Source organism: Sebastes fasciatus, chromosome 17 (assembly GCF_043250625.1).
Source record: "Sebastes fasciatus isolate fSebFas1 chromosome 17, fSebFas1.pri, whole genome shotgun sequence".
NCBI classification, from domain to species: Eukaryota; Metazoa; Chordata; class Actinopteri; order Perciformes; family Sebastidae; genus Sebastes; species Sebastes fasciatus.
In genome coordinates this window covers 20,032,034-20,055,636 of record NC_133811.1, presented here as the reverse complement: position 1 = coordinate 20,055,636, position 23,603 = coordinate 20,032,034, and the positions used below count along the sequence as shown (strand labels likewise).

The 23,603-nt window shown below is 38.6% G+C and overlaps 1 protein-coding gene and 1 long non-coding RNA gene across 9 annotated transcripts in view; one reads left to right on the top strand and one right to left on the bottom strand.

Annotated features, from left to right (window-relative positions):
• csmd3b (CUB and Sushi multiple domains 3b) overlaps positions 1 to 23,603 on the top strand; it is a 408,609-nt gene that overhangs the window by 277,261 nt on the left and 107,745 nt on the right. For all 8 annotated transcript variants that reach the window (XM_074614488.1, XM_074614493.1, XM_074614494.1 and 5 more), the window contains 6 exons: positions 358 to 470; positions 16,430 to 16,612; positions 16,924 to 17,250; positions 19,256 to 19,450; positions 21,580 to 21,718; positions 23,138 to 23,325. In XM_074614488.1, the coding sequence (XP_074470589.1) occupies positions 358 to 470; positions 16,430 to 16,612; positions 16,924 to 17,250; positions 19,256 to 19,450; positions 21,580 to 21,718; positions 23,138 to 23,325 (1,145 nt within the window). The remainder of the gene's footprint in view (positions 1 to 357; positions 471 to 16,429; positions 16,613 to 16,923; positions 17,251 to 19,255; positions 19,451 to 21,579; positions 21,719 to 23,137; positions 23,326 to 23,603) is intronic.
• On the bottom strand, positions 11,094 to 23,242 carry LOC141754987 (uncharacterized). Its single transcript, XR_012590748.1, has 3 exons — positions 23,103 to 23,242; positions 19,251 to 19,394; positions 11,094 to 11,527 (listed from the first exon to the last, which is right to left on the bottom strand). It is a non-coding gene; the product is annotated as an uncharacterized LOC141754987 (long non-coding RNA).

The following is a 23,603-nucleotide window of genomic DNA, read 5'->3' as shown; positions in this document are numbered from 1 at the left end:
TGTGCTCCACTTAAAAAGATGTTACTAAATTTTGAAAGTGCTGCAAAATGGTGTGTGGAGTCCGTCACTGTTAACTTTTTATGCCTAAAAGGTGTTGGCAGCCTGAAAAAAAACGCTGGATAGTATGAATGTACTCTGAGTAATTTTCTTTCCTGAGGCAGCATTCTGCAAAACCAAAGCAAACCAAATCAAAGCATTCACCTCCAGCGCAGTATGCTGCTCCAGCATCAATTTGTTCACACTCAGAGCAGCACTTGAGAATTTGATTATGGCTATGATTGCACTGATGAAAATTATACATTTTATAATGCTGATTATCATGACAATGATTTAATATGAATGTATTTTGTGCTCCAGGCTATCAGGTAGCTTTGTTCCTGACCTGATAGTCAGTATGACCCACCAGATGTGGCTTCACCTGCAGTCCGATGAGAGCGTCGGATCTATAGGATTCAAAATCAACTATAAGGGTAAGAAATGAGCATGTGTTTGTGTGTGTGTGAGAAAAAGAGAGACGAGAACAAGTAGATGAATTCAGTGTGTGTGAAGGGGCTGAGAAAAGATGTTCAAACTCAAAAGGAACCACCTCCATGAGTTGTGCTCCATCATGGATGCACCACTTTACAGCCGCTCCTTTTCCAATGATTGTGTATGGGAAAAATGCTTCTTGGGCCGGTGTGTGTCACGTGATGAACGCTGAAGTTGCAATACCTCGTGCAGCCACTACGCCAAACTTGCTTCACAGCCCAGCTGCGTTCCTGGGGGCTTAGGCATGACCAGTAGCTAATACTATGATATGTTTGCAAACGTTAGGAAACAAGATAGTTTTGTTAAACATTAAAAAGAAGATATTGCTGTTTAACCTACTAAGTCAATTCACTAACTTTTGTCTCTTCTCTAATTGTTTTACTGTTAAGGCTAGTGTTGTCAAAAATATCAATAGATATCAATACTGAATATTTGAAATGGTTTCAATATGCGCTTTCTGCTCTCTCTTCTTTCCGACAACAAGTTTGATGCCCTGAATGTTGTGTCAAATTTCCCCATAGTATCGAAAATGGTGTTGAATATTAATATTTTTCAAGGTATTGTATCAAAGTTAGAAATTCCAGTATCGTGACAACACTAGTTATGGCACAATTTAGCATGTCCCAGACAAACATTTCAATGGTTCTATCACTAAAATAAAGCAAGAACATTAGAAGACATGTTTGGATAATGATGAAGTCTTTAAAGGGTCTTTATTCGATATCCAGAGTATTAATATGGCAGCAAACATGTATTTGCTACACTGTTAAGAATTTCCCAGTAAAATAACAGTAAAGAACTGGCAGCAGGGTTGCCATTATTCTACTGTAAAATTAACATTATTATACTGTCGCTGAAATTTACAGCTTTGTACTGTTAATGAAAAATACAGTATAAACAGGTTTTTTGATTAATTTCACAGTATTTTATAGTTAATTTACTGTTTAAAGATACATTATATAGCTGTTTTTCCCCTTTCTTTTACATTATCTTACTGATTTGTTTTAATGCACTATTTAGGTTGTATTTTTTACATACATTTTAATAAACATTATTTTTTGCCTATATGAATCAACTTAGCAGGTTACAGACAAAGGAATAGTCACACTAAATACAATTAAAGGCACTTGTTAAGAAAAAGGCTATAATTAAGGCTATGATGCCCAAAATGTCTGTCTATATGGCTACAAGCACAGAATGCAAACCATAAAAACATGTGAGTGAAGAACAGAGCTAATTCACTGCTTTTACAATCATGTACAATGTGTGAGAAAAGAACATCTACAGCTTATCTTATTGCACTTTACTTTTTATTTTCATATGAAGTTCAACACAGCGCCAACAAAAACCTGACACAGATAACAAACCAAATTTCAGAAGAAATAGCATTTCTGAAGACATCTGTCAATCTTACTAACCTTACTTTGTGGAACAGCTACAGACAGTTGAGCTATATCATAGAGTTAAAACAAAACTCTCAAATAATATTTTGCCTTATATCATAATGAGCACCAACACCACCAGACATGTGACATCATGTCCAAGTATGAATATTCAGTCTCTAACAAGGCACATGGATAAGTGTGGAAGTCCAAGTATTGGGCGATGGTCGGGGAGTGAGTTAGTGAATGACTTATGGCCCACTCAAAGACACCAGTTCTCTCAATCCAGCCTTGGTAGCCCGCTGACTGTGTGAGAGAGAGATATATGAGTTCCAACACAACTTTCATTGTAACTTCTCACATACAAAATCAGCGTGTGTACCCCTCATTTCCTCTTATCATGTATGTAATGTAAACTCACCATTTTAAATGAAGTCCCACTCAAGTCCATGAGTCCCATCAGCAGAGTGGCTACATGTGGATATACGGTTGTAGTCTTGTCTTGTAGCTCGTGAATTTGCCAGTTTTCTTTGAGAAGACTTTGCCCTGTCCATCCTTGGTGCCTCTCTCAGGGTTTATTCCTACGGTGCACCTGAAAAATGATAGTGTTTCTTCAGGTACTGTGTAAAAATCAAGTTGTGTGAATCACTTAGATTAATGCCACAATAAAAATACAGGTTTTACTGAAAGTATCTAACCTTGAGATTAACTTGAGCGTGCAGGTGTAGAAGGTGGAAAATAATGCAGCAAGCCCCATCGAGAAGGTGGGCTGGATCCCCTCACATATGAAGTGGCCCTCAAGGCTGACCATCCAGCGCCAATAGCTTCCTGCTGTTTCACCTGAAACTTAGAAAGAATTTTCCTCAGTCAACTTCATGGATTTTTAGTCAATGTTTTAAATGAATTGTGTTGAGTGGTGTGCATTACTGGTTGAGAAACCGTTTTTTGATCAATTATGAATATTCTGACCATCTGATCTATAGAACATGTGGTTTTCAGATATCATTCAAAAACACTAGTTAGCTAGTAAATAACCTTGCCTTCAATTTTGTATCTGCTCTGCTGAATTACCACCCAATAACCAACGTGCACTGAAGTCTTAATGCTACTTTAAATGTTGAAGGGACTTCCATAGACTGTAAAATGTATACACCGTCGTTATGCATGAATTCACTGGCAAAATACATGTGTCAGCACATTAACTTAGATATTAACTTGAATACATAGATATTAAAATGAGCTCCTTGTGTTGTCCGATTAATATGCAATCATCTGTGAAATTCTAGCTAGCTGTTGAATCCCTCTATCATGACATGCACATATTCTGTAATGCAAACTAACTGGAAACATCACTGATAACCTTTGCACAGATTTATTAATTAAATAAAATTACTACTTACCAAATAATCAGTAAGATGGGAATGGATGAATAAAAGAACGGATCCAGCCTCACATGTGCAGATCAGGTGAAATGCTCTTCCCAGAATTCAAAAAATACTGCATCAAACTGTTATTCATGATACTTTAGACTGTTGATCAGCAGTAAAGTGCTGTTTTTTAAGAATACATTATAGTTCAGTTAAAAAACGGCCTATGAGCATAATTTAACAGATTTTCTTTTGTATTAACAGTAAAGCACTGTTTTTAAGCAATAACAGGTTAATACTGTTGAAATTCTGCTGTAAATTAACAGCAATTGTTTACAGTGTATGTAAAGATACAGAGGAGTAATGTCTACCTGAGCAGAGAATGAAGTCGCTCTCCCTCTGTGTGTGTTGTAATCCAATCTTCTCTGTGCTTTGTTGACATAGCCGGGCCAGCCGTGCGGCTTTTAGTCCATGTTCTTTAGGGGTGTGGAGGGCACTGTTAGATCTGTCAGCACTGTTAGCTACGAGCTGCCTGCTCGGCCGTCGCCATGCATCTATTCATATGGAAAAGATCATTCTCTTTGGACATAAATTATTTTAATTTTTGATCCGTGGAGTTTATTTCAGGGCATTTCTTTCAACTTTTAAAATTAATTTTCTGGTTTATTTGTTGGGGTCCAAAATAAATGTTTTTCTAGCAACACCTGACCTTTATCTTAAAGTCAATTAAAAACAGTTTGTCTCTGTTTTGTTGATTCAGCCTCTGCCATAGTAAAAATATTAACCTTTACAAAGATCTCTATTTGATAGATGTAATGTGAATCTGATTACGGTCCATGAACAACAGGGAGGTGAGCTCCGCTACACAAATTAACTTTCTGCGCATCATTCGGGTGTCATCATCTTTGGATTTATCGCCATAATGAGGTCACAGTGCTGAGTCTGGTAATGCAGCGAGTTCCAAAAGTGGTGGGAAAATGGCACATTGTTTTGATATATCTTTGCCCTCAATTCTCCTTGAGTTACAATGTGAACTTCAAATAATACAGTGACTAAAAGAACAGACGGTCCAAAATGAATTCAAGTTTTTTACTATTGTTTTATGCTGTATTTTTAAATGTTGCAGCATTTTGTGTATACTTAAGTTGAAAATGTGTACAAAGTTAATCAAATAAAAAATAATCAAGCACCACAAGTCCATCATAAAGGGCGTCTGCTAAGGGGCTCCACAATAGCTGCACATATCTTCATTAAATTCTCCTGAATAATTTCCCCATAGTGATCAATAATGGAGAGAACCAACATTTAAATGGGTCCATACTTATAAAATACTCCACTGTATGAGCATGATGGCCTGACGTTCTTTTATTTGCAGGGATTAAGCTGCCTATATTCACTAAAGTAGGTATATTCTACTGTATACAATGGAGAATACCTTTATACCTATTCTTCATACAAGCATAATTAAGTCGTTATTTAACGTTATTTTTGGTCAATATTAGTCACAGATATATTGGTGTTAAAGTACATATCAACTGCAGGTTTTAAGTTTTTTTAAATAATCGTTTTATTGGGAAAAGTACAAAAAATAAACATATATTTCCCCCCTTTTTCATCCCCCCGCACACCAATACACACACAAAAAACAAAAAGATTCAAGTCGATCCTGCTGCACCCTCTCTTTAACTAAATTGTAGTAAAGAAATGCTTAAGATACTTTTGACATTCCTAGATACACGTACACCACAGTGACAAAAAAAAGCAGTAAAAACATTCACCTGGATGTATAGTACCCTTAAATTTAACTCTCTCACTCAAACCCAAATACCCTGAAAGGTTCCATCAATACTCAAGATAAATGTGTTTTTCTCTGAGTGCTGGCTCCATCACCCACAAGATTTACTATAAAGGTTGGCGCCTGTGGTATTAGTGGGTGGCTGTGTGAGATGTGTGTGTGTTTTGAGAAAGAAAAAGGTAGAGAGATAGAGAGTTTGTGTGTGTGTGTGTGTGTGTGTGTGTTCCTTAAGCCACATCCCATAGACCTTGGCTATGAAATATAAATATTATCAGTAACTCTAGCCTTGCTGCAAAGTCACCGATGCACTACACAATGTATGTGTGTGTTTGTGTGTGTGTGTCAGACAGGTCCTCCATCAGTGAGCCAACGAAGCTCTCCCAACAAGTCACTCACCTCTTTCACTCCTCACACTCTCTCTCTCTCTCTCCGTCTGTTTCTCTATATCTGTCATTTTTCCTCATTAGCCACCTCTCTATCACCATTCTCTCTTTCCCATCTTTCTAAAATCACAATGATTTTCTCTATCAGTTGCTCCCTAATGCACTGTTGTTTGGTTCCTCTGCTTCCCCCCCCCCTCTCTCTCTCTCTCTCTTTCTCTCTCACTCACCTATTCCTTTTATCAGACACACAAGAGTGGTGTCTCTTGTGTTGCCTTTGAGCTGACCACTCCTGCTTCTATGTTTCTCTTTCTCACTCTTTCGGCTCCCCGTCTGTCTCTCTGTTTCTGCTTCTCTCTGTCTCATCATTCCCCCTCTCTCTGTGTCCCTCTCTTTTTCTTGTCACCATTCATCTATTATTAAAGCCAAGGTCACCAACCCAGCAACACTTTGACTCCACTCCCCCGTTGCAAGGCATACAAATCACACACACAAACAGACACACATACACACACACAGCGGTCCAGACTGCCTGCCTGTATAGCAATCTTTCCGTCTACCCTGAATCATGTGCATGTCACACATCTATAGATTTAGGGGGGAGCACTGCGACATTATTGACATAATTTACATTAAAGTTTCAGTGCGTTTCTGTCTGCTCTATGAATAAATGCATTTATCATAAGCGTAAATATCTGTCTGCACAGCCCATAAAGAGGTGTCAGAGGTTTTAGAGCGTAATATATCCCTGTGTGTATATTGTTTGTGTGTGATTGCGGAGTTATACAATACCTATGTACAAGCACTTTCAAAGCATAATATTGAGTTCAACAACAATAAAACAGCATTTCAGTGATTTATTTTCATTTTCTATGAAATGAAAAAAGATATTGGCGCTGTTACTGATGCATGTCGGGGTTTCTCTGTTTGTATTTAAAGAACAATATCTGACTTACAATTGTTATGTGGTTGGTTTGAAAATATAAACCACCACAGTACACCACAGTAAGGTTATAACAAGACACTTAATAAGATTACACCTCAGGTTATATCCAAGGAATCATTTATTTATTCATTTTAATTTACTTACTATAGTTTTAAACATTATTTTTGTCCTTTATGGGGCAATTTTATCATGTTTTTTTGCATCAATATTATCATGATACTTAAATCACGATGCGATCTTAATGCAATTTTATACATTTTGCGATATGCCGAGTATTGCAATATGATATACTGCGATATTTTGTGATTTATTACCTTTTTTCAACTGCAAATTATGCAGTTTGTCAACATCTGTTTTATCTAATTGGATACAGTTTTCACTCGGTTCATCTCAGAGTTTTCATTCACATATCTTGAGGTCAGAGATCAAGGGACCCCTTTAAAAAATGGCCATGACAGTTTTTCCTCGCCAAAATTTAGCGTACATTTGGAGCATAACTTTGGAGCGTAAGTTTGGAGCGTTATTTAGCGTTGGATTGTTAAGAAGTTAATAGTGTATATAATAAAGGATTGATAATTCCGCCGACGTCCGTGTAACGATACAATATTGACACGCAAAATATCGCTGTACTATGCTGTATCAATTTTATGTTTTATGTATTTTATGAGTCAGTCATGAATACATCACCTCATCAAATACAGCACACTGATATCATTTAAATAATGTTCTAATTTGTTTAAGTCTTCAATAAATAATACATATTCAATATGTGAGCATGTCTTATCCTTCAAACTGAATGGTCAACTTCATGAAACACAGAGCAGGCAGAAGAAATGTGCTGAATATCCTTCTTGGAACGGGGAGATATCAGATAAACCTTTCTGAATAAAGTAATGTATTATTAACTTTCCCAGTCACATTCTCAGTCAGAAAGGAGGTTTAGTGAGCGGCAAGCAGGAGCAGCGATATCCAGCATGCACCTGCTTTGGTTCCTCTTCTCCTCTTCTATTTTTCTTTGTAATCCGTGATTGTTTTGCAAAGTCTGTTCAAGTGTTCAGTCAGAGATCTCTGAGGGGCTTCAGCAGTATTCCATCACCGGCTCATTGAGATTTTAAGGGCCGCACCTGAGTGGGATTTTATAGCAACACCATGGCTTTCTATAATTTAAATGCAGCAGCTGCCAATTGGATTGATGTAGGATTCAACACTTCACACAGAGTAAACCTTCTGCTCCACTTAGGAGTAGCAGCTGATTCCTGCCAATTCAAACAGGCACAGGTGCTCGTTTGCCCTCGCTCACCTGCTGCTCACTAAAGTCACATTGTGACCACGGACGCGGCGAGTAAAGACACCTGTCACCACATCCGATTGATTGAACTGTCATGTGGACGGTGGTGTGCGTTGTGTCTTTTCTGTTGCCAGAAATAATAAGACATAAGGGCCATCAGAACTGGATCATTTTTAAAGTTAGAATTAGTGCTCGGTAAACTATACTGTACATTACCAATATAATTTATAAAGTATATATTAATACAGTATACAAATCTGCCTGTAAGACACATGTCTGCATGTCTCCAAGTATCCAAGTATTGAGTATTATTTCTCCAACATGGTGGCCTTACATGACACAAAACCTAGAACAATAAGTGCAAATATTTGCTTCACCTCTCATCCGTTTCCATTGAAATACATGTGAGTGGTGATTTTGAGAATTTGTTTCCAGCGATGAGTCATTCCCTCGAGCTCCGGCTTTTTTTAAGTGCATCATTCTAGCATTATCCCATCATCCTGTGTTATATAACGCTGCGCTCGGAGACTACAAAAGTGCAGCATAAACGTCAAGTGCCTGCCTCACAGCCGGTTGTAAAAGAGGGGTAGATGGTACACGTGTCAATCTCATGACAAATGTGTTTTATCTAGTTTGCTCCACATGCTCGATGTTACTGGCTTTATGTCATAGAGTGCCATTAGCTTACTTGCAATTACTCTGCAGCCAAGGTTCATGCGTCAAACGCATGATACGGCAGCCTCTGACGGGAGAAGTTAAAAGAAAAAGCGTCATCCCTGAATTTGGATGTTACTGTAACGTCACTGTTTGGGCTACTGTTTTTCCTCTCTCCTCTTCACCGAGTCATAACGTCAGCTCTTACTTTTGAGATTTCATTTTCGATTTTTCATCTGCTTTTTATAGTTTTTAATAAGTGATGTGTTTTATAGGAGGAGAAGATGTCAAGGTGGATTTTTATAGCACAGTTGACCCCTGGCTGGATGGATCCGTAGTGTGTGTGTGTGTGTGTGTGCGTTTCACGTCTCCCTGCATTTGTGCGCTGTTTCTGGATTTAACTGTAGATGAGTTGAAAAGGTTGAAATGTTGTCTCATATTATTGACATTTAACAACATGAAGGAGACTACATGACTGGTCCAAATGGAGAGATTACGTGAGGAGGAGAGAACACAATTTAGCAATAAACCCAAGAGCAAAAAACCAGAACCAAACTTTATGAGGGTGGGAAAAATATTGATTCACCTATGTATCGCGATTTATTTTTATTTTTTTACGATTTTGAAATTGACTTTTTAATGCCAGAATCGATATATTTGCTTCATTTGAGTCTATGTGGAGGTAGAAGGAAGTCACCGCTTTTAATGTTGCATTCATATATCGTATCCGTTTCAATAACCAGAACAGAGCTGCAATGAGCCGAAACCATGGATGTATTCATTGTAGAACGAGAAAGCAAAAAACGGCGGTTGGTCGACCTGCACCCTCACATGTTAAATCCAAAGTGGTAAACACTACACGTACAGTAAAGTATAGAAACACTTTGGGTTTCACACATTGCCAGGAAAAGCAGAGCTAGACATCACGGCAAAAGCTGCATGCTAACTATGGTATCGTGTGGTCAAGCCAGCCGTCACTGGCATCTCCGTGGTCAAATCAGCTGATGCTACAACTCTAGAGCACCCATAAACTGACATTTATATTAAATGCATTCAAACGGCCCCGATGGAGCTGACCATGGATGTATAAAGAGCACGGAGCTAACGGTAAGAGCTAGCAATGGACTTGGCGAAGTTAGTGGAAGTACACATGTGTGACTACTTCCGGTTTTCAAAATAAGGTGTTAACAAAGGGAAGTGTATATTCAAAATACATATATAGAAATAAGATTGATTTGATTATATTCACTAGCAATATAAAACATGTTATGTGTCTCTTATAAATTAAAAAGAAAATACTACTAATTTGTGAGTGACTTTGATTTTGGGGTTGCTGGAAAAACTTCAATAAATAATGCCTGATAATGACTTCAGTACATCTCTGACTACATACAAACACAAAATCAAGCATTTTTACTCTATAAATTTAGAGATTTTACAAGGTAAAAGTCCCCTAGAAGTGTATGATTCGACTTTTTCCCATAATGTAGTGTTAAAAAAGCTAACAAAAATCGTAACATTGAATTGCAATACTTAAAAATCGCAATACATATCGTATCGGCACCCAAGTATTGTGATAGTATTGAATCAAGAGATAGGTGTATTGTCCCAGCCTTAGACTTTATATGGTATCGTATTTGGATACGTATCATTTACTGAACACATTTAGAAGCATGGTTAACCTCAATAACTACAGCCTCTCTTACTTTCATATTGTGAAATTGCATCCATGCTGACCAGTAAATATTTCCTGCGCCCAACCCGTGTGTGATTTGTGTTGGCTCCCACAGGATCTCAGTCCTATTGCTGCGCCGTAGTCCAGCTACTGAGCCGGACCCTGTTAATCACACAGCACTAAACAGCATTTCATTCAGAGTGGCTGAAACACCGTGAAATATGAATTCATGAAATATTCATTCACAACATAACCAGAAATGTGGTTCAATTTTACAGTCAATAACCTCACTATTCGGGAAGTGAGCCAAAGCTGCAAGGACGCTTTTTTTTGTTTGTTTGTGTGTGTGTGTGTGTGTGTGTGTTTGCATATATATTTACATGCTCGTGTGCTTCAGAGGTAACCTGTGAAGGGCAGGGGTTCCTTAATCACAGAACTGTAAACAGCATTTCATTTTCTAGTCATGAATTATTGACTCATGTAATGTTCAGTCCTCTTGTAGCCAACCAGTGTGGCTGATATTGAAATACACTGTATATATCTGTAGTTCATTCAGTCAAAATTCATCATACAAATGATTCTTTCTCTTATTAGGACTCAGTAATATATTCCATACATTTCAAATCACGTATGGCATTGAATAACCGAGCTACGTGAAATATTTATCCCGATTCCTATTTTGACTTTGATTGTCATTTCAAACTTACAATAAGTAGACGGGGATTGACTGACCAATATTGTGCTTACTACTTAACATGTAAAACCCACGAGATGCAGTTTTGGCCCTCACTGGTCATGAAGTCATTTGAAAGGCTCATCAAGAAGCAGCTCCAGATGGTTCAGAGCTCATTAGACTCTTTGTTTTTAGTAGAAGCAGGAGAGATGTTTGTAAAATGCTGCTTTAACCTCTTGCTTTAACATTTTAGAGGTTTTACTCACTTGTTTTGATGCAACAAAGTGTACTAAAAACAAAAGGATGCTTACATTTCTTTTGTTATTCATTCAGATTTTCTAACATGTCCTCAGCTGGGGAGTGGGAATTACCGTAACATCTTACTGGAACAAGAATCACAAAAAATGCCTTTGAGATGTGGTTGTCCTGTTCTCTCACCTGTACTTTCTGCACATATATGACAGACATCTTTTTGAGGACAGGCACATCCTGAAATTCACTGATGATGCTTGAAGCTCAAGCCTTTTACCGGGTCATCGAGACAGTCTGGGCCGGGTAGTTGAGGAGTTTTTACAGCAGACTGGAGTGATGTATTTTCTGCCCCATGATGCGTCCAGATCAAAGAAAACAGCCCAATTATTAGCTGTGATCCTGAAGTCCAATTTACAGAGAGTTCCAGGTATTTGGGAGTTACACCGTCGAGTATAAAAATGTTCAATTTATGTAACAAGAGATGACAGAGATTGTGTGTTTTAATGAGAACAGAAAAATTGATGTCTTCCTCATACTCCTCCTGTCCAATCAATCCTCAAAAGCTCCTCTGTGGCCTGGTTTGGAACCTGAGTGGGGCAGAAAAATGTCAGTATTGAGAGTGTAATAAATTAGATCATTTTCATTCAACAGACCGTCCTCGCTGACGTCTACAGTGGGAACTAGTCAAATGAGCCACTCCCTTTTGGTCACAGATTCAGACAACCACAAGCTAATTAGACAGGCTGAATTTCCCTTTTCTCTCATCACAATGCCAATCTGCTTGAGGGTGCACTCAATTCCTCTTCTTCTGTGGCTATTATAGCTATCTTAGATTATTATTTTACGTCGTTTAATGTAGAGCTGTCAATTGATTGAAATAGTTAAGTGCGATTAATTGCAAATTAAATCTGTTGAAAATGTACCTTAAAGGGAGATTTGTGAAGTATTTGATTCTCTTATCAACATGGGAATGGGCAAATATGCTTGCTTTATACAAATATATCTATATATGTATTATTGTAAATCAATTAACAACACAAAACAATGACTAATATTGTCCAGAAACCATCACAGGTACTGCATTTAGCATAAAAAAAATGCTCATATTACAACATAGCAAACTGTAGGCAACAACAGCTGTCAGTGTGTCAGTGTGCGGACTTGATTATGACTTGCCCCAAACTGCATGTGATTATCAGAAAGTGGGCATGTCTGTAAAGGGGAGACTCGTGGGTACCCATGGAACCCATTTTCATTCACATATGTTGAGGTCAGAGGTCAAGGGACCCCTTTGACCATGACAGTATTTCCTCGCCAAAATTTAGCATAACTTTGGAGCGTTATTTAGCCTCCTTCACGACATGCTAGTATGAAGTAAGAAATTAGTGGCGTTAAAACTAATTTGCGTTAGTGTGTTATGTCAGGGATAATGTACAGCTAGCCGGTCATTGTTGTGAAATAAACCCTGATGAGCAGCGGAGGGGTCTTGCATCGACCTGAAAGGGGTTTATTTTGCAACAATGCTGTACGTAAGTACTGTAAGGCTGTACATTATCCTGCTTATTACACGGCTACCTGCTTAGGAAATGAATAATTTGACCCAAAAACGGTCCTCCAGAGTCTGACATCAGAACTGCGCCTATAGCAACGGTCTGTTACACATAGCAACGGTCTGCTGTAAAGAAATAACAGGCTGAATATTCAACAAAGCCATGTAATAAGATCACGTTAAAGTTGGCAGCCCTAGTATAATGCGTCTTGCTTTTGTTATGAAGACATTGGTAAGGGATACACATGTTGAAAATGAAGCACAGCAACAGCCAGGAGTTTACAGCATGTGAAAAACATTAGACTATGCATACAACCATACATTCAGCCTTCGATTACTATTAGCAACCTAGCCGTAAAAATCAATTTCGCAATGGTCACAAAAGAGTTACAGCCAATAAGCCTTTTCTCCTCCAATCTCATTATCCCCCCGACAATCTATTACCTCACTCTCCCAGATCTTTACAGGTACTGCATTTACACTCCGTTTATGTGTGTGTCTGTGTGTGTTTTTGCGTGCATACATGTGTATTCCCATGGAAAATATGGTGCGAGCATGATGGAATATTGTAGGAAAGAGTGGAATGGGGCTCAATGTGCAATCACAAACCTAATATTGAAGTTGTACACACACACACACACACACACTTGAAGGAGCCTAATCCCCTTTGTGAATCTGTCAGCCTTGTTGTTACAAACACAATAGGATTATTTGTGTGTGTATGTGTGTGTGTGAGAGAGAAATGCTTGTTTGCCTTTGTGTGATGCTAAGGGAGAGACTGACTGTGGATATGTGATTGCGTGGCTCTGTGTGTGTGGTTCATGCATGTATGTGAGAGAGAGTAGTAGTATAGGAATGTTCCGACAGTACGCCTGTTTTCTCTCCAAAGCAATTTGTTTTCTATTCTCCTGCAAGGTGTGTGTGCGTGTGTGTTCATGCACAAGCACGTGTGTTAGGCAGGTTGTGATTGGTTGAGTCTGTGGGTCTCATAAAGACGGTGTCATGATGGAAATTAATGCAATACATCACGAGCGCGCACTCAGACACGCACGCACATACATATACTAACAGTGGAACAGACAGGCAAAAGCACACACCTTTTCTTCCCACCACGGGCCACTCCTGTAAATAATACTGAAAATGAGGGCGGAGAGCGGTGGGGATAACGGAGAGGAAGGCTGGGGAAATAGAGGTACATTTCCTGAAATAGCATACACCAAATTTGAAAAAGAATTATGGCGACACAGTGGCACCGTTTATATAGAATCAGAGGAGGATCTGTGTAACCTTATGGTCCGACTGAGTGTGAAAAAAGAGGTGTCGTGAATACTTGCAAACTCATGGGAAAGGAGGCGCGCAGAAAGAGATGGATGCAAACTTGCTCGAGGCTGCGTGAACTAAGAAGTAGAAGCATTCGAGAAATTCGCCTGACGCAGCAAAGCAAGAGCCAGTCATCTTCAAGCAGGACTCTATTCAGTTTGGCAGTATATTTCTGCTCGAAATGGATGATGGGCTCTTGCAGCATGACATGGTGTTTCACAGGAGGGAGAGATGGCCATTGGGTATTTGAGGCTGCATGGCGACCACAAATATTGTAAAAGTCAGACTCCAGACACTGGATAAGTTAGCTGCCAAATATAATCACTACATGTTCAACCAATCTATAGTATCTTATCATTCTCTTTTGCAAAAATGCCAGTCAAAACTAGTTAAGTAATACATTACAGTAGCTATCCATGTGGCTCTAGCTCAGGGCTGCCCAAAGTGGGGCCTGTATACCAAAGTTGGCCCACCATGAGGTTTGATTTGGCCCACCATGAGCGTTTTTGTTGTTGTTGTTGTAGTTTTTTAATTAAAAGACCTGACTTTACTGTCTTTCGGAGGCTGTAGCAGGCTGTTTTAGAGTTAAAGCTAGTTAAGATACTGGTATCATATGAAATTAGAAAACCAAAGGAATCCATTGGTACCAACCATGTCATGCTAGGATGTCAGAAAGAAGAAAGTTAGGCTAAAATTTGGCAAAGAAAAAATGGCATAGCGATTTTCTCAGGGGTCCCTTGACCTCTGACCTGAAGATGTGTGAATGAAAATGGGTTCTATGGGTACCCACGAGTCTCCTCCTTACAGATATGCCCACTTTATGATAATCACATGCAGTTTGGGGCTAAAACATGCAGTTTATTTGAATACAGCATACATTTGTTATTGCCTATTCTAAAAATGGTGCATTTGAATATTTCTGCATACTGGGGTCTTGAGCCTAATTGTATTCAGCAATTGGGTTTTAAGGGTTAACTATGTAAAAGCTAAAAGAAGAGCTCTAGCTGCTTCTAGTTTAGTTACAGTACAAAGAAAAGACAAATGTAAGTACTTGATGATTGCTAATTAACTAACTGCTCCTCCGGTTGCATGCCAATTAGCAGTGTTTGAAAACACTTGTGATTAAGCTGCTTAATTGTATCTATTCTATGCTATTTACATTGTTATGCCTACCTCTTGTATGTCACAATTTATTTTCTGTACATTAGCTAAGACATCTATGAACCTAATTAGCTAGCTTATTGGGTTAGGTCCTTGTTACAGGATAAGGCCAGCAATATTCTTTATTTTTCTTATTGTCAAAAAAGACCAAAAGCAGCAATATGTTAGTCCTTCTCTCAATATGTTCTAACTTCCCCTGCCTGTCTGCCTCAAGCTCATTGGTTCCTACTGAAGATGTAAAGCTTTTGGAATGAGTCATAAATATATCTATATGAATGAAAATATATGTTTGACACTGGTCGATTTTGAGATTTTGGGCTATTTGGCTTCAATAATATGTCTTCTTTCAGACTAATGTGAAGATAACATCTAAAATACACATTTAGGTGTTTATTTTACTACTTTGTCTATTTCCGTCTGTAGATTTCTCCTAAATTCATCTAAAGGTAGCATAAGATAATGCCTCATTTTACATATTTAAACATATAATTCAGAAAACTTTTAATACAACAATTAATGTTGTAATGTAAGTAATCAACTGGGGAAGTTTCATGGTGATATCTATTATCTTAGAGATTTTTTTTCCCTTTTCTCCTGTAGTGTCTTGCGAAATGTTGTGAATTTTACAATGTATATCTTTAAAGGCTGTTTTTCTCAAAATTAGGTTCATCTCATACTCTGAGTCAGAAATCTCTTCCTCAGTAGCACTTACATACACCAAACTTTAATGTCATTCCTATCTGTATTCTAAAGGTCTTTATAGAGGGGTTTGTTCATATATATCATTCATAGCCTTTATTTATAGAACATTGTATTCCGAAAAACATGGTGACATTTTTGATGTTGACAGTATTTTCTGATTTATGGAGTGATAAAAAGAGATATCCAAAATTCTACTCCCTTTTTAAAAAGCTTTGACTCTAATATGTCAACAAAATAAAACAATAATTTTGAATTTGGCTTTATCCAATGTTCAGATTTCTGTTCTGGAAATGTATGCAAATTAGCACATATTTCACAAGATAAGGCCTCATTTGCATATTTAATTATAACATTTCAGAAAACTTGTAATACAAAAATGATTGCCTTAATGTAAGTGCTCAACTTTCATGCTGGTATATATTTGTTAATTTTTTTACACTATTCAGGTGTGTGGTGTTTAAAAGATTAAAAAATATTAATTTTTTTAGCAAATGTTACTCAAATGAGTGAATCGTTCATTTGTTTTTTTCTGCTGCGGATTAATACAGATTTAGTGCTCTTATGAGTATTTACGGCAGCAGGACATTATACTGTATATGTGGGACTGACTCAAAATAAATAGTGCTCATGTTAATTAACCAACATGTCACCCAGTCTGACGATTGGGTCTATTGATGTGTGTTTTTATGTTTAACGGTGGAGGTCTATGGCATAGAGAAATAACACTCAGATGTTAATGTCTCCTTTGTCTTTACAGAAATAGACAAAGAGAGTTGTGGCGACCCTGGAACGCCTCTCTATGGAATAAGAGAAGGGGACAGCTTCTCAAACGGAGGAATCCTGAGGTTTGAGTGCCAGTTTGGCTTCGAGCTTATTGGAGAGAAAACCATCTCCTGCCAAGACAACAATCAGTGGTCAGCAAACATCCCCATATGCATATGTGAGTATTAAAATCATGCGCAGGTTATTTTCAGGGACAAGGCTGCAGAGGGAAAAGAAAACATGGCCTGTGCTCTGCCATGATGTTGATAACATTCAGTTTGACCTGTCACCATGGTGACAGTACAGAGTTTATTATGGCCCGAGCGGATGATGACCGATGATGCTGCGGCGATGAATATTTAACAGGAAATTTCTCTCTCTGCATCTCTTTCCCTCGCCCTTCCCTTTCTATCCCTAAATTGTTATTTCTCCTCATTCTCTGTCACTGTCTGTCTGTCTCTTTCTGTCTGTCTTTGTTTGCTCCCGCAGTCCCCTGCATGTCCAACTTCACAGCTCCCTCAGGAACCGTCCTCTCCCCAGATTACCCAGAAGGCTATGGGAACAACATGAACTGTGTCTGGCTCATCCAGTCTGATCCGGGCTCCAGAATCCACTTGGCATTTAATGACTTTGACCTCGAGGCACCCTACGATTCCCTAACTGTGAAAGACGGCGAGACAAATGATGCCGGCGTCATCGGGAGGTTCTCTGGAGCTGAGAATCCTTCCCATCTGACATCCAACACTAACACGCTGAGGCTGGAGTTTCAGGCTGATCACTCCATGTCAGGAAGAGGATTTAATATCACATACAGTTGTACGTCATCTCTCTATATTATTTCATTCTACTTTCCTTATTTAAAGGTAAAGTGTGTAACATTTAGAGGGATATATTGGCAGCATATAATTTTAGTAAGTATGTTTTCTTTAGTTTGTAATCACCTGAAAATACGAATTGTTGTGTTTTCGTTACCTTAGAATGAGTTGTTTATATCTACATACGAGTGGGTCCTCCACTAGATGCTGCCAGATCCTACACTGCACCTTCAAATACAAAAATACCTATTTGATATACTGTGCTGTAAAACAGGGTTAAATGTGGAAACAGTATATTGATAATATTCAACATAAGTTTAATACATGGTTATGGTCGAAAAAAGAAGAACATTAAGGGTCATATTTATTTTCTGTTGCGGCATAATAATGCCGGGCGTCTGAGGCTAAGACATTGTTTTCTTTTGAAGCTATATGAAACAGTACTTCTCATATGACTCTATATAAATGCATTTATGCATGACTTTCAGCCTGGACTTCTAGCAGTTGTATTAAATGCGAGGTGGTTTCATTGTGAAACCTATATATATATACAGTATATATCCATCCATACTTGAAAACATCCCTTTTGCCTGAAATTTGTCTGCCGCAATTAAAATAACGATATAGTTCCTTCCTCTTTCTTAGTTTTCATCACTTAAAAAGAGTAGGTGCGACTTTTCTTCCCCCTCAAATATTGGATGTTTCATTTTAGATACAATGTCTTTTAATTCACTAAAAGTTAGATCAGCCTGGAGGCTTCAACAACACAAAAAGTTTGTTTCGGAAAAGACAAACGTCATTGATCCAAGAGGTTTCATGTGGTCAGTGCTGCTGCTAAGAATAGAGGAGTAGATTGCAGAGCAAAGAGAAAAATAAGGCATTAAAGGACCACTTTTTGACTTGTTTGTAGTTGTACCCAGAGTCAGATGAGAAGATCATCATTTCATCATTTTTATCTCTGTGCGTCCAGTACAAAGAAAGGTCCAGGATGTGTTAGCACAAAGACTAGAAGCGAGAGGAAACCGTCTAGTTCTGTCAAAAGTGAAACAACGCACCTTACAAAACCACTCAAATTGCCTCTTTTTAAACATCATACATTGTGTCTTTCACCTGTGTCAAAATAGAAACCAAGACATTTAGGTGAAGTTAACATCTCAGATGTTCTGTCTTCATTGTAAAGTTGTCAGCTGTGCAGACTTTTGGAACTGATCAAAACCCAGGTGACTCTTAGATGCATTGATCACCAGTTTCTAGACAACAGGATACAACATGTACACTAAATAAGATAGTTTTAGATTTGTTGGAAGGCATATTTGTTCATTTTTGATGGTGCTGGCGAACTGTTTGCCCCCGCTTGCTGTCTTTGAGCTAATTCAGGCTAAACACGTCTCCATACCAGACAAACAGAAATGGAAATTGATATTGATCTTCTCGTCTGACTGCGGGTTTGACGGCAAACAGACAAAATGTTAACGTGTTCTGTCCACAAGTTTCCTCACAGTGTTTATGTGATTTCAGCTCACACCGTTCTGTGTATATCTGATTTTATTTGTAATTTTTTGGGTCACTGCATTTGTCATTTTTTAAATCTCTCTATCACCTGATCACCAGATTGCTTCAACTGGCAAAACATGAGCAATGTAAGGTTGGGCTTCACAGCCTTCTAATCTGAGCCGGACCATATCCTGAAGCTCACATGAGATTTATCAGTTACATTGCTTGGATCCAACCCGAGCTCGGTGCAAATATACTCTAGCATGAGAAATGAGCGTATTAGCAAAGATATAGAACAGACAGATTACAGGAGACATTTTCCTGGCCAGGACTGAACACCCAAAGACGTCACGTTGCAGCAATAGATCTATATGATTAGCTCTCAGAAAATGTCATCAAAAAGTAGAATGCGGGTGTCCGTTAAATGAAGGCTGCATATTCTTTGATAACATTTCTCGTGTATGTGTCTGTCTCTTATCATATCTGTGTCTTCTTGTAACTTCTTACCCCAGCATTTGGACATAATGAGTGCCCAGACCCTGGCATTCCCATCAACGCTCGCCGCTTTGGAGACAGCTTCCAGCTCGGCAGCTCCATCTCCGTGGTGTGCGAGGACGGGTTCATCAAAACCCAAGGAACCGAGACCATCTCCTGTCAGTTAGAAAAAGGAAAAGTCATGTGGAGTGGGCCCATACCGAAATGCGAAGGTAAATATTGACTTCGTTGCTGATTAAACTATTAACTCGGGAACAATATGTCATCTAAGATATCATTACTACAGCGTAAAGACCCAGGAGGTGGAAATGATCTGCTGTCAGCTCAACAGAGGGGAAAAAAAAGATGTGGAGGTGCCCGGTTAACCTAAATATCCAGGGAAAGAACTATTAATACACTGCTGCAACAAGTACAGCTACTAGCTTACAAAGACTGAGGCGAACCCTTTGTTGTCACCAATATGTGAGAAGAGATCTATGGAAATGACCTTTAATCCAGTTAATAACAAACATATGAATAGATATAATTATCATAATGGTATGTTATAAAAGTCAACAGAAACAGTGACCACTGCCTCGAAAAGTCAAGTGCACTCCACTTTGACTGCAGCTATTTCTTACACAATGATTATATCCATTTCACACTGCATCTCTGTAATTTATCCCCCATATACAGTCAGAGTAGTTATATTACCATTTAAATATCCAATAGTTTGCCGAGGTGGCATTAGCGCAAACTACGTATGTAACAATTGAAATGTAAAGTTGACCTGTTAATGTCAGCTGGAACAAAAGAACTAACTAGTACTTTAGCTGTAACTCTCACAGCAGATATAATTAACTTAACACGTTGATGGAACTGTGTGATGGCACAATGAAAGGCCATGTTAATTATGCTCCAGGTCATTTAATGCCCCCAGATCCTTTGTAGCTAATGTGTGTCTATAACAGCTTGGGTGAAAATCCACTTACCTGTATTCAGGAGTTACAGACCAGAACAAATTAACTTCAGACACTAAGTTAAATTCTAAACAAGATCAAATTTAACAGAAGACTGGAACAGAATGGCTCCCGGCTGAAGAAACCGTGTGTTACCATTTTGTTAAAAATCTAATTTTATGTTTCTGAATGTTGATTATGAATGTGCTTCATTTTTTATGTTCCATTGATTGCTAATGTATATATTTTTTTTGCATTAAATGCCATCCTTACGTTATGTGGAGTCCAATTAGTGCAGTTAGCGACTGGCTTGTGAACATAGTGGAGCATTTTAGCAGCTAAAGAGACAGATATTTCCCTCAGGAGTCGGTGGAGACCAAAACAAAGCTAAAAGGAGAGTGAATATTTGACTCATCATCATGGATTCATCAGGTGGTCGGAGACGCAGCTCCAAATGAATGCTAATGTCGCTCCATGTTTGTTCGATGTATATATGGCAACGGTTTGTTAACATGTTCACCACATCTGTCAGTGTTGTGTTTACAACTTGCTGCACTGCCCCCAAGAGGGCAAAAGAGTCCATTTAATGTAGGATTGAATAAATACATTAAATCAAATGAAATCTTATTGCCTTTGGACTGATTGCACAGTGATAAGGTCTCCAGATGGAGTATAGCTTGTTATCAGTAACTGATGCAAATCATACCTAGTACCTACCGCTGCATGCTTGCCCTGTCTGCTCTCGTTTGCTTGGCTTTTTGTCTTTGTTTGTCAGATTGCGTGCCTTGTGGTTTTACTTGTCTTCGGGTAATGTAATGTGATTTTATGTTGTCTTGTTTTAACTGTTTGTGCTTATTGCATGCTTTACAGTGTTTTGTATTAATTACCTGCTTTCTAAAAGTCCTACTTTGGATGATGCTGCCTTACTCCTTTTTTATCCTGTTCAATTGTTCACGTTTTGCTTTCTCCTTTATTAGTTGTTTTAATGCCCAATTTTAGCATTATGACCAAGAGACAAAAGTTGAAAATTTACACTTCATTTCACATTCATTTACACTGGCACATTGAGTGATGGTGATCAATGTGCATTATCTCTTAGAATAAATAAATAAAATATTAATAATCTTGTTGAATTGTGAAATCAGAGCATATAAATTCCTCATCAACCAGTTTACTGAATAAAAAGTATTCAAGAAAGCCTCCATGTCAGCTGCTAGTGAAGCCGATTCACTTGTGAGATCTGTCTGGTGTCATGTCTCACTCACCATATCAACTTGAACATGGACTTCACCTACAATGACACTAGACCCGGGTGGTCTTGATACAATTTCATCTCTCGTCTCCCCTTTGTGTCCACTATATCTCCCCTCACCTCCTTCTTTCTGTCCCCTCTCCTCCTCCAGCCCCGTGTGGAGGACACTATTCAGCCCCAAGTGGAACGATTTTGTCTCCTGGGTGGCCTGGTTACTACAAAGACTCCCTCAGCTGTGAGTGGGTGATTGAATCAGAACCTGGACGCTCCATCAAAATCACATTTGACAGGTGGGTGGCATAATTCTTTGATTGTGCATAATTATGAAGACTCTCAGAGCTCTGAACAGGCAGAGCTGCGCAGAGTCATCAGATAATCAGATATAATAACGATCTCTTAAATTTCACAGGTTGTGTAATTAATATTGAGAGTTGTATATTGATCAGGAAGGCTGGGCAGTATTTTGGTTTATATCATGTGCTCTCTGAGCTGTGATAGAAACAAGACTTGAGAGGATCCTGTAAAATAATTTTTCATTGGTTTCTGTTTCAACTTTATTTCATTGTAAAGTGCATTTAACCAGATTGGCTCAACAACCAGTAGGGGGCTTAAAAGACTGGACCTCTTAAACTTCTTTCCCCTGCGTCGTGTTGACTCAATTACACACATGTAAAAAGAAAGTAGGACTTTGATGGATGTGATTATCTCTTGATCAATAGTAATATTAATTCAAAGCAGTGCAATGTCAATTTAGCAGGTTTTAAGAACCAACTGGCCATCAAAGTGATTCAGCCCTTAAAGGTACAGTTTGGAGACATCTAGTGGTGTGGTTGCAGATTGCAACCAGCTGAGTACCCCTCCGCTCACTCCTCCCTTTCCAAGACTGCGGTAACGTGAGCCGCCGAGTGCAAAATCGTGGTAACGCTGTTCACCTCGCTCAGAGGCCATCCTTACCATAATAACACTACTTTAGGAGCAACGGAAGTCAGACGGCGGCTGGCAGTACCACGGTTTTGCACTCTACAGTAGTTTCACAAGAGTGTTGGAGAACTACGGTGGCCTTAAGGTAACGTAAAAATGAGAAAGGCTCTCTCTAGAGCCAGTGTTTGTCCGTTCTGAGCTACTGTAGAAACATGGCAGAGCAACTTGGCGGACTCTGTGAAGAGGAACCGCGCCCTATGTAGATATGAAGGGCTCATTCTAAGCTAATGAAAACACAACGATTCTTAGTTTCAGGTTTCATTTCTCCTTATAGATCCCACAAGATGAAACACTCTGCTCCTTTTAATGATCCCGTGAACCTTCAATTAATGCACCTCAAAAAATATACTTCAACAACAGCATCATCTGCATGTTGCCTTGACAATCTCTCACTTTAATGTTTGGGCGTATGCTGCAAACAGATCCAGCATAAAGTGAAGAACATAATAATAATAACTTTATTTATAGAGCAGTTTTTGTACAAGAGATGTAGCTCAAAGTGTTTTCCAAAAGAAAAAAAAAATCTAAGACATTCAAACAAGCAGATAAATTAGACAATTAGAGGACAGTAGATGCTAAAATATATTAGTGAAGTTAAAAAACAGAGGAAAAAATAAAAAAATAAGCCTGAACAATGCTGTTGGATATTAAATGTGAAAGCGTTTATCACTTTTAAAAATAAAAAATGATTACCAGCATTGTGATATTCTGATATTGTTGTCTTACAGGTTCCAGACGGAGCTGGGTTATGACTTTCTGGAGGTCCACGATGGGCCAAACCTTTTGTCTCCTCTGGTCGGCTCCTTTAATGGTACCCAGGTTCCCCAGTTTCTGTTCAGCAGCAGCAACTTCCTCTATTTGCTGTTTACCACCGATAACAGCCGATCAAACGCTGGCTTCAAAATATTATATGAAAGTAAGTCAGAAAGAAATACAGCATATTTATGCATATGTATGTACATACTGTATGTGGACATGCATTCATTGTTACAAAGCCGACTTTAAAATATTGTCCCTACAGATCTGAATAATACACATGCACTTTATACATTAACAGCACAGACATAACAGTAGATGTGCATGATGTCAGGACACAACATTACACAAGTAGCCCACGAGACACAGATTCACAAGCTGGCCTAACATGCAGGTCATTACCTGCGAAAAACAAACCACCATGAATGCACAGCGTGG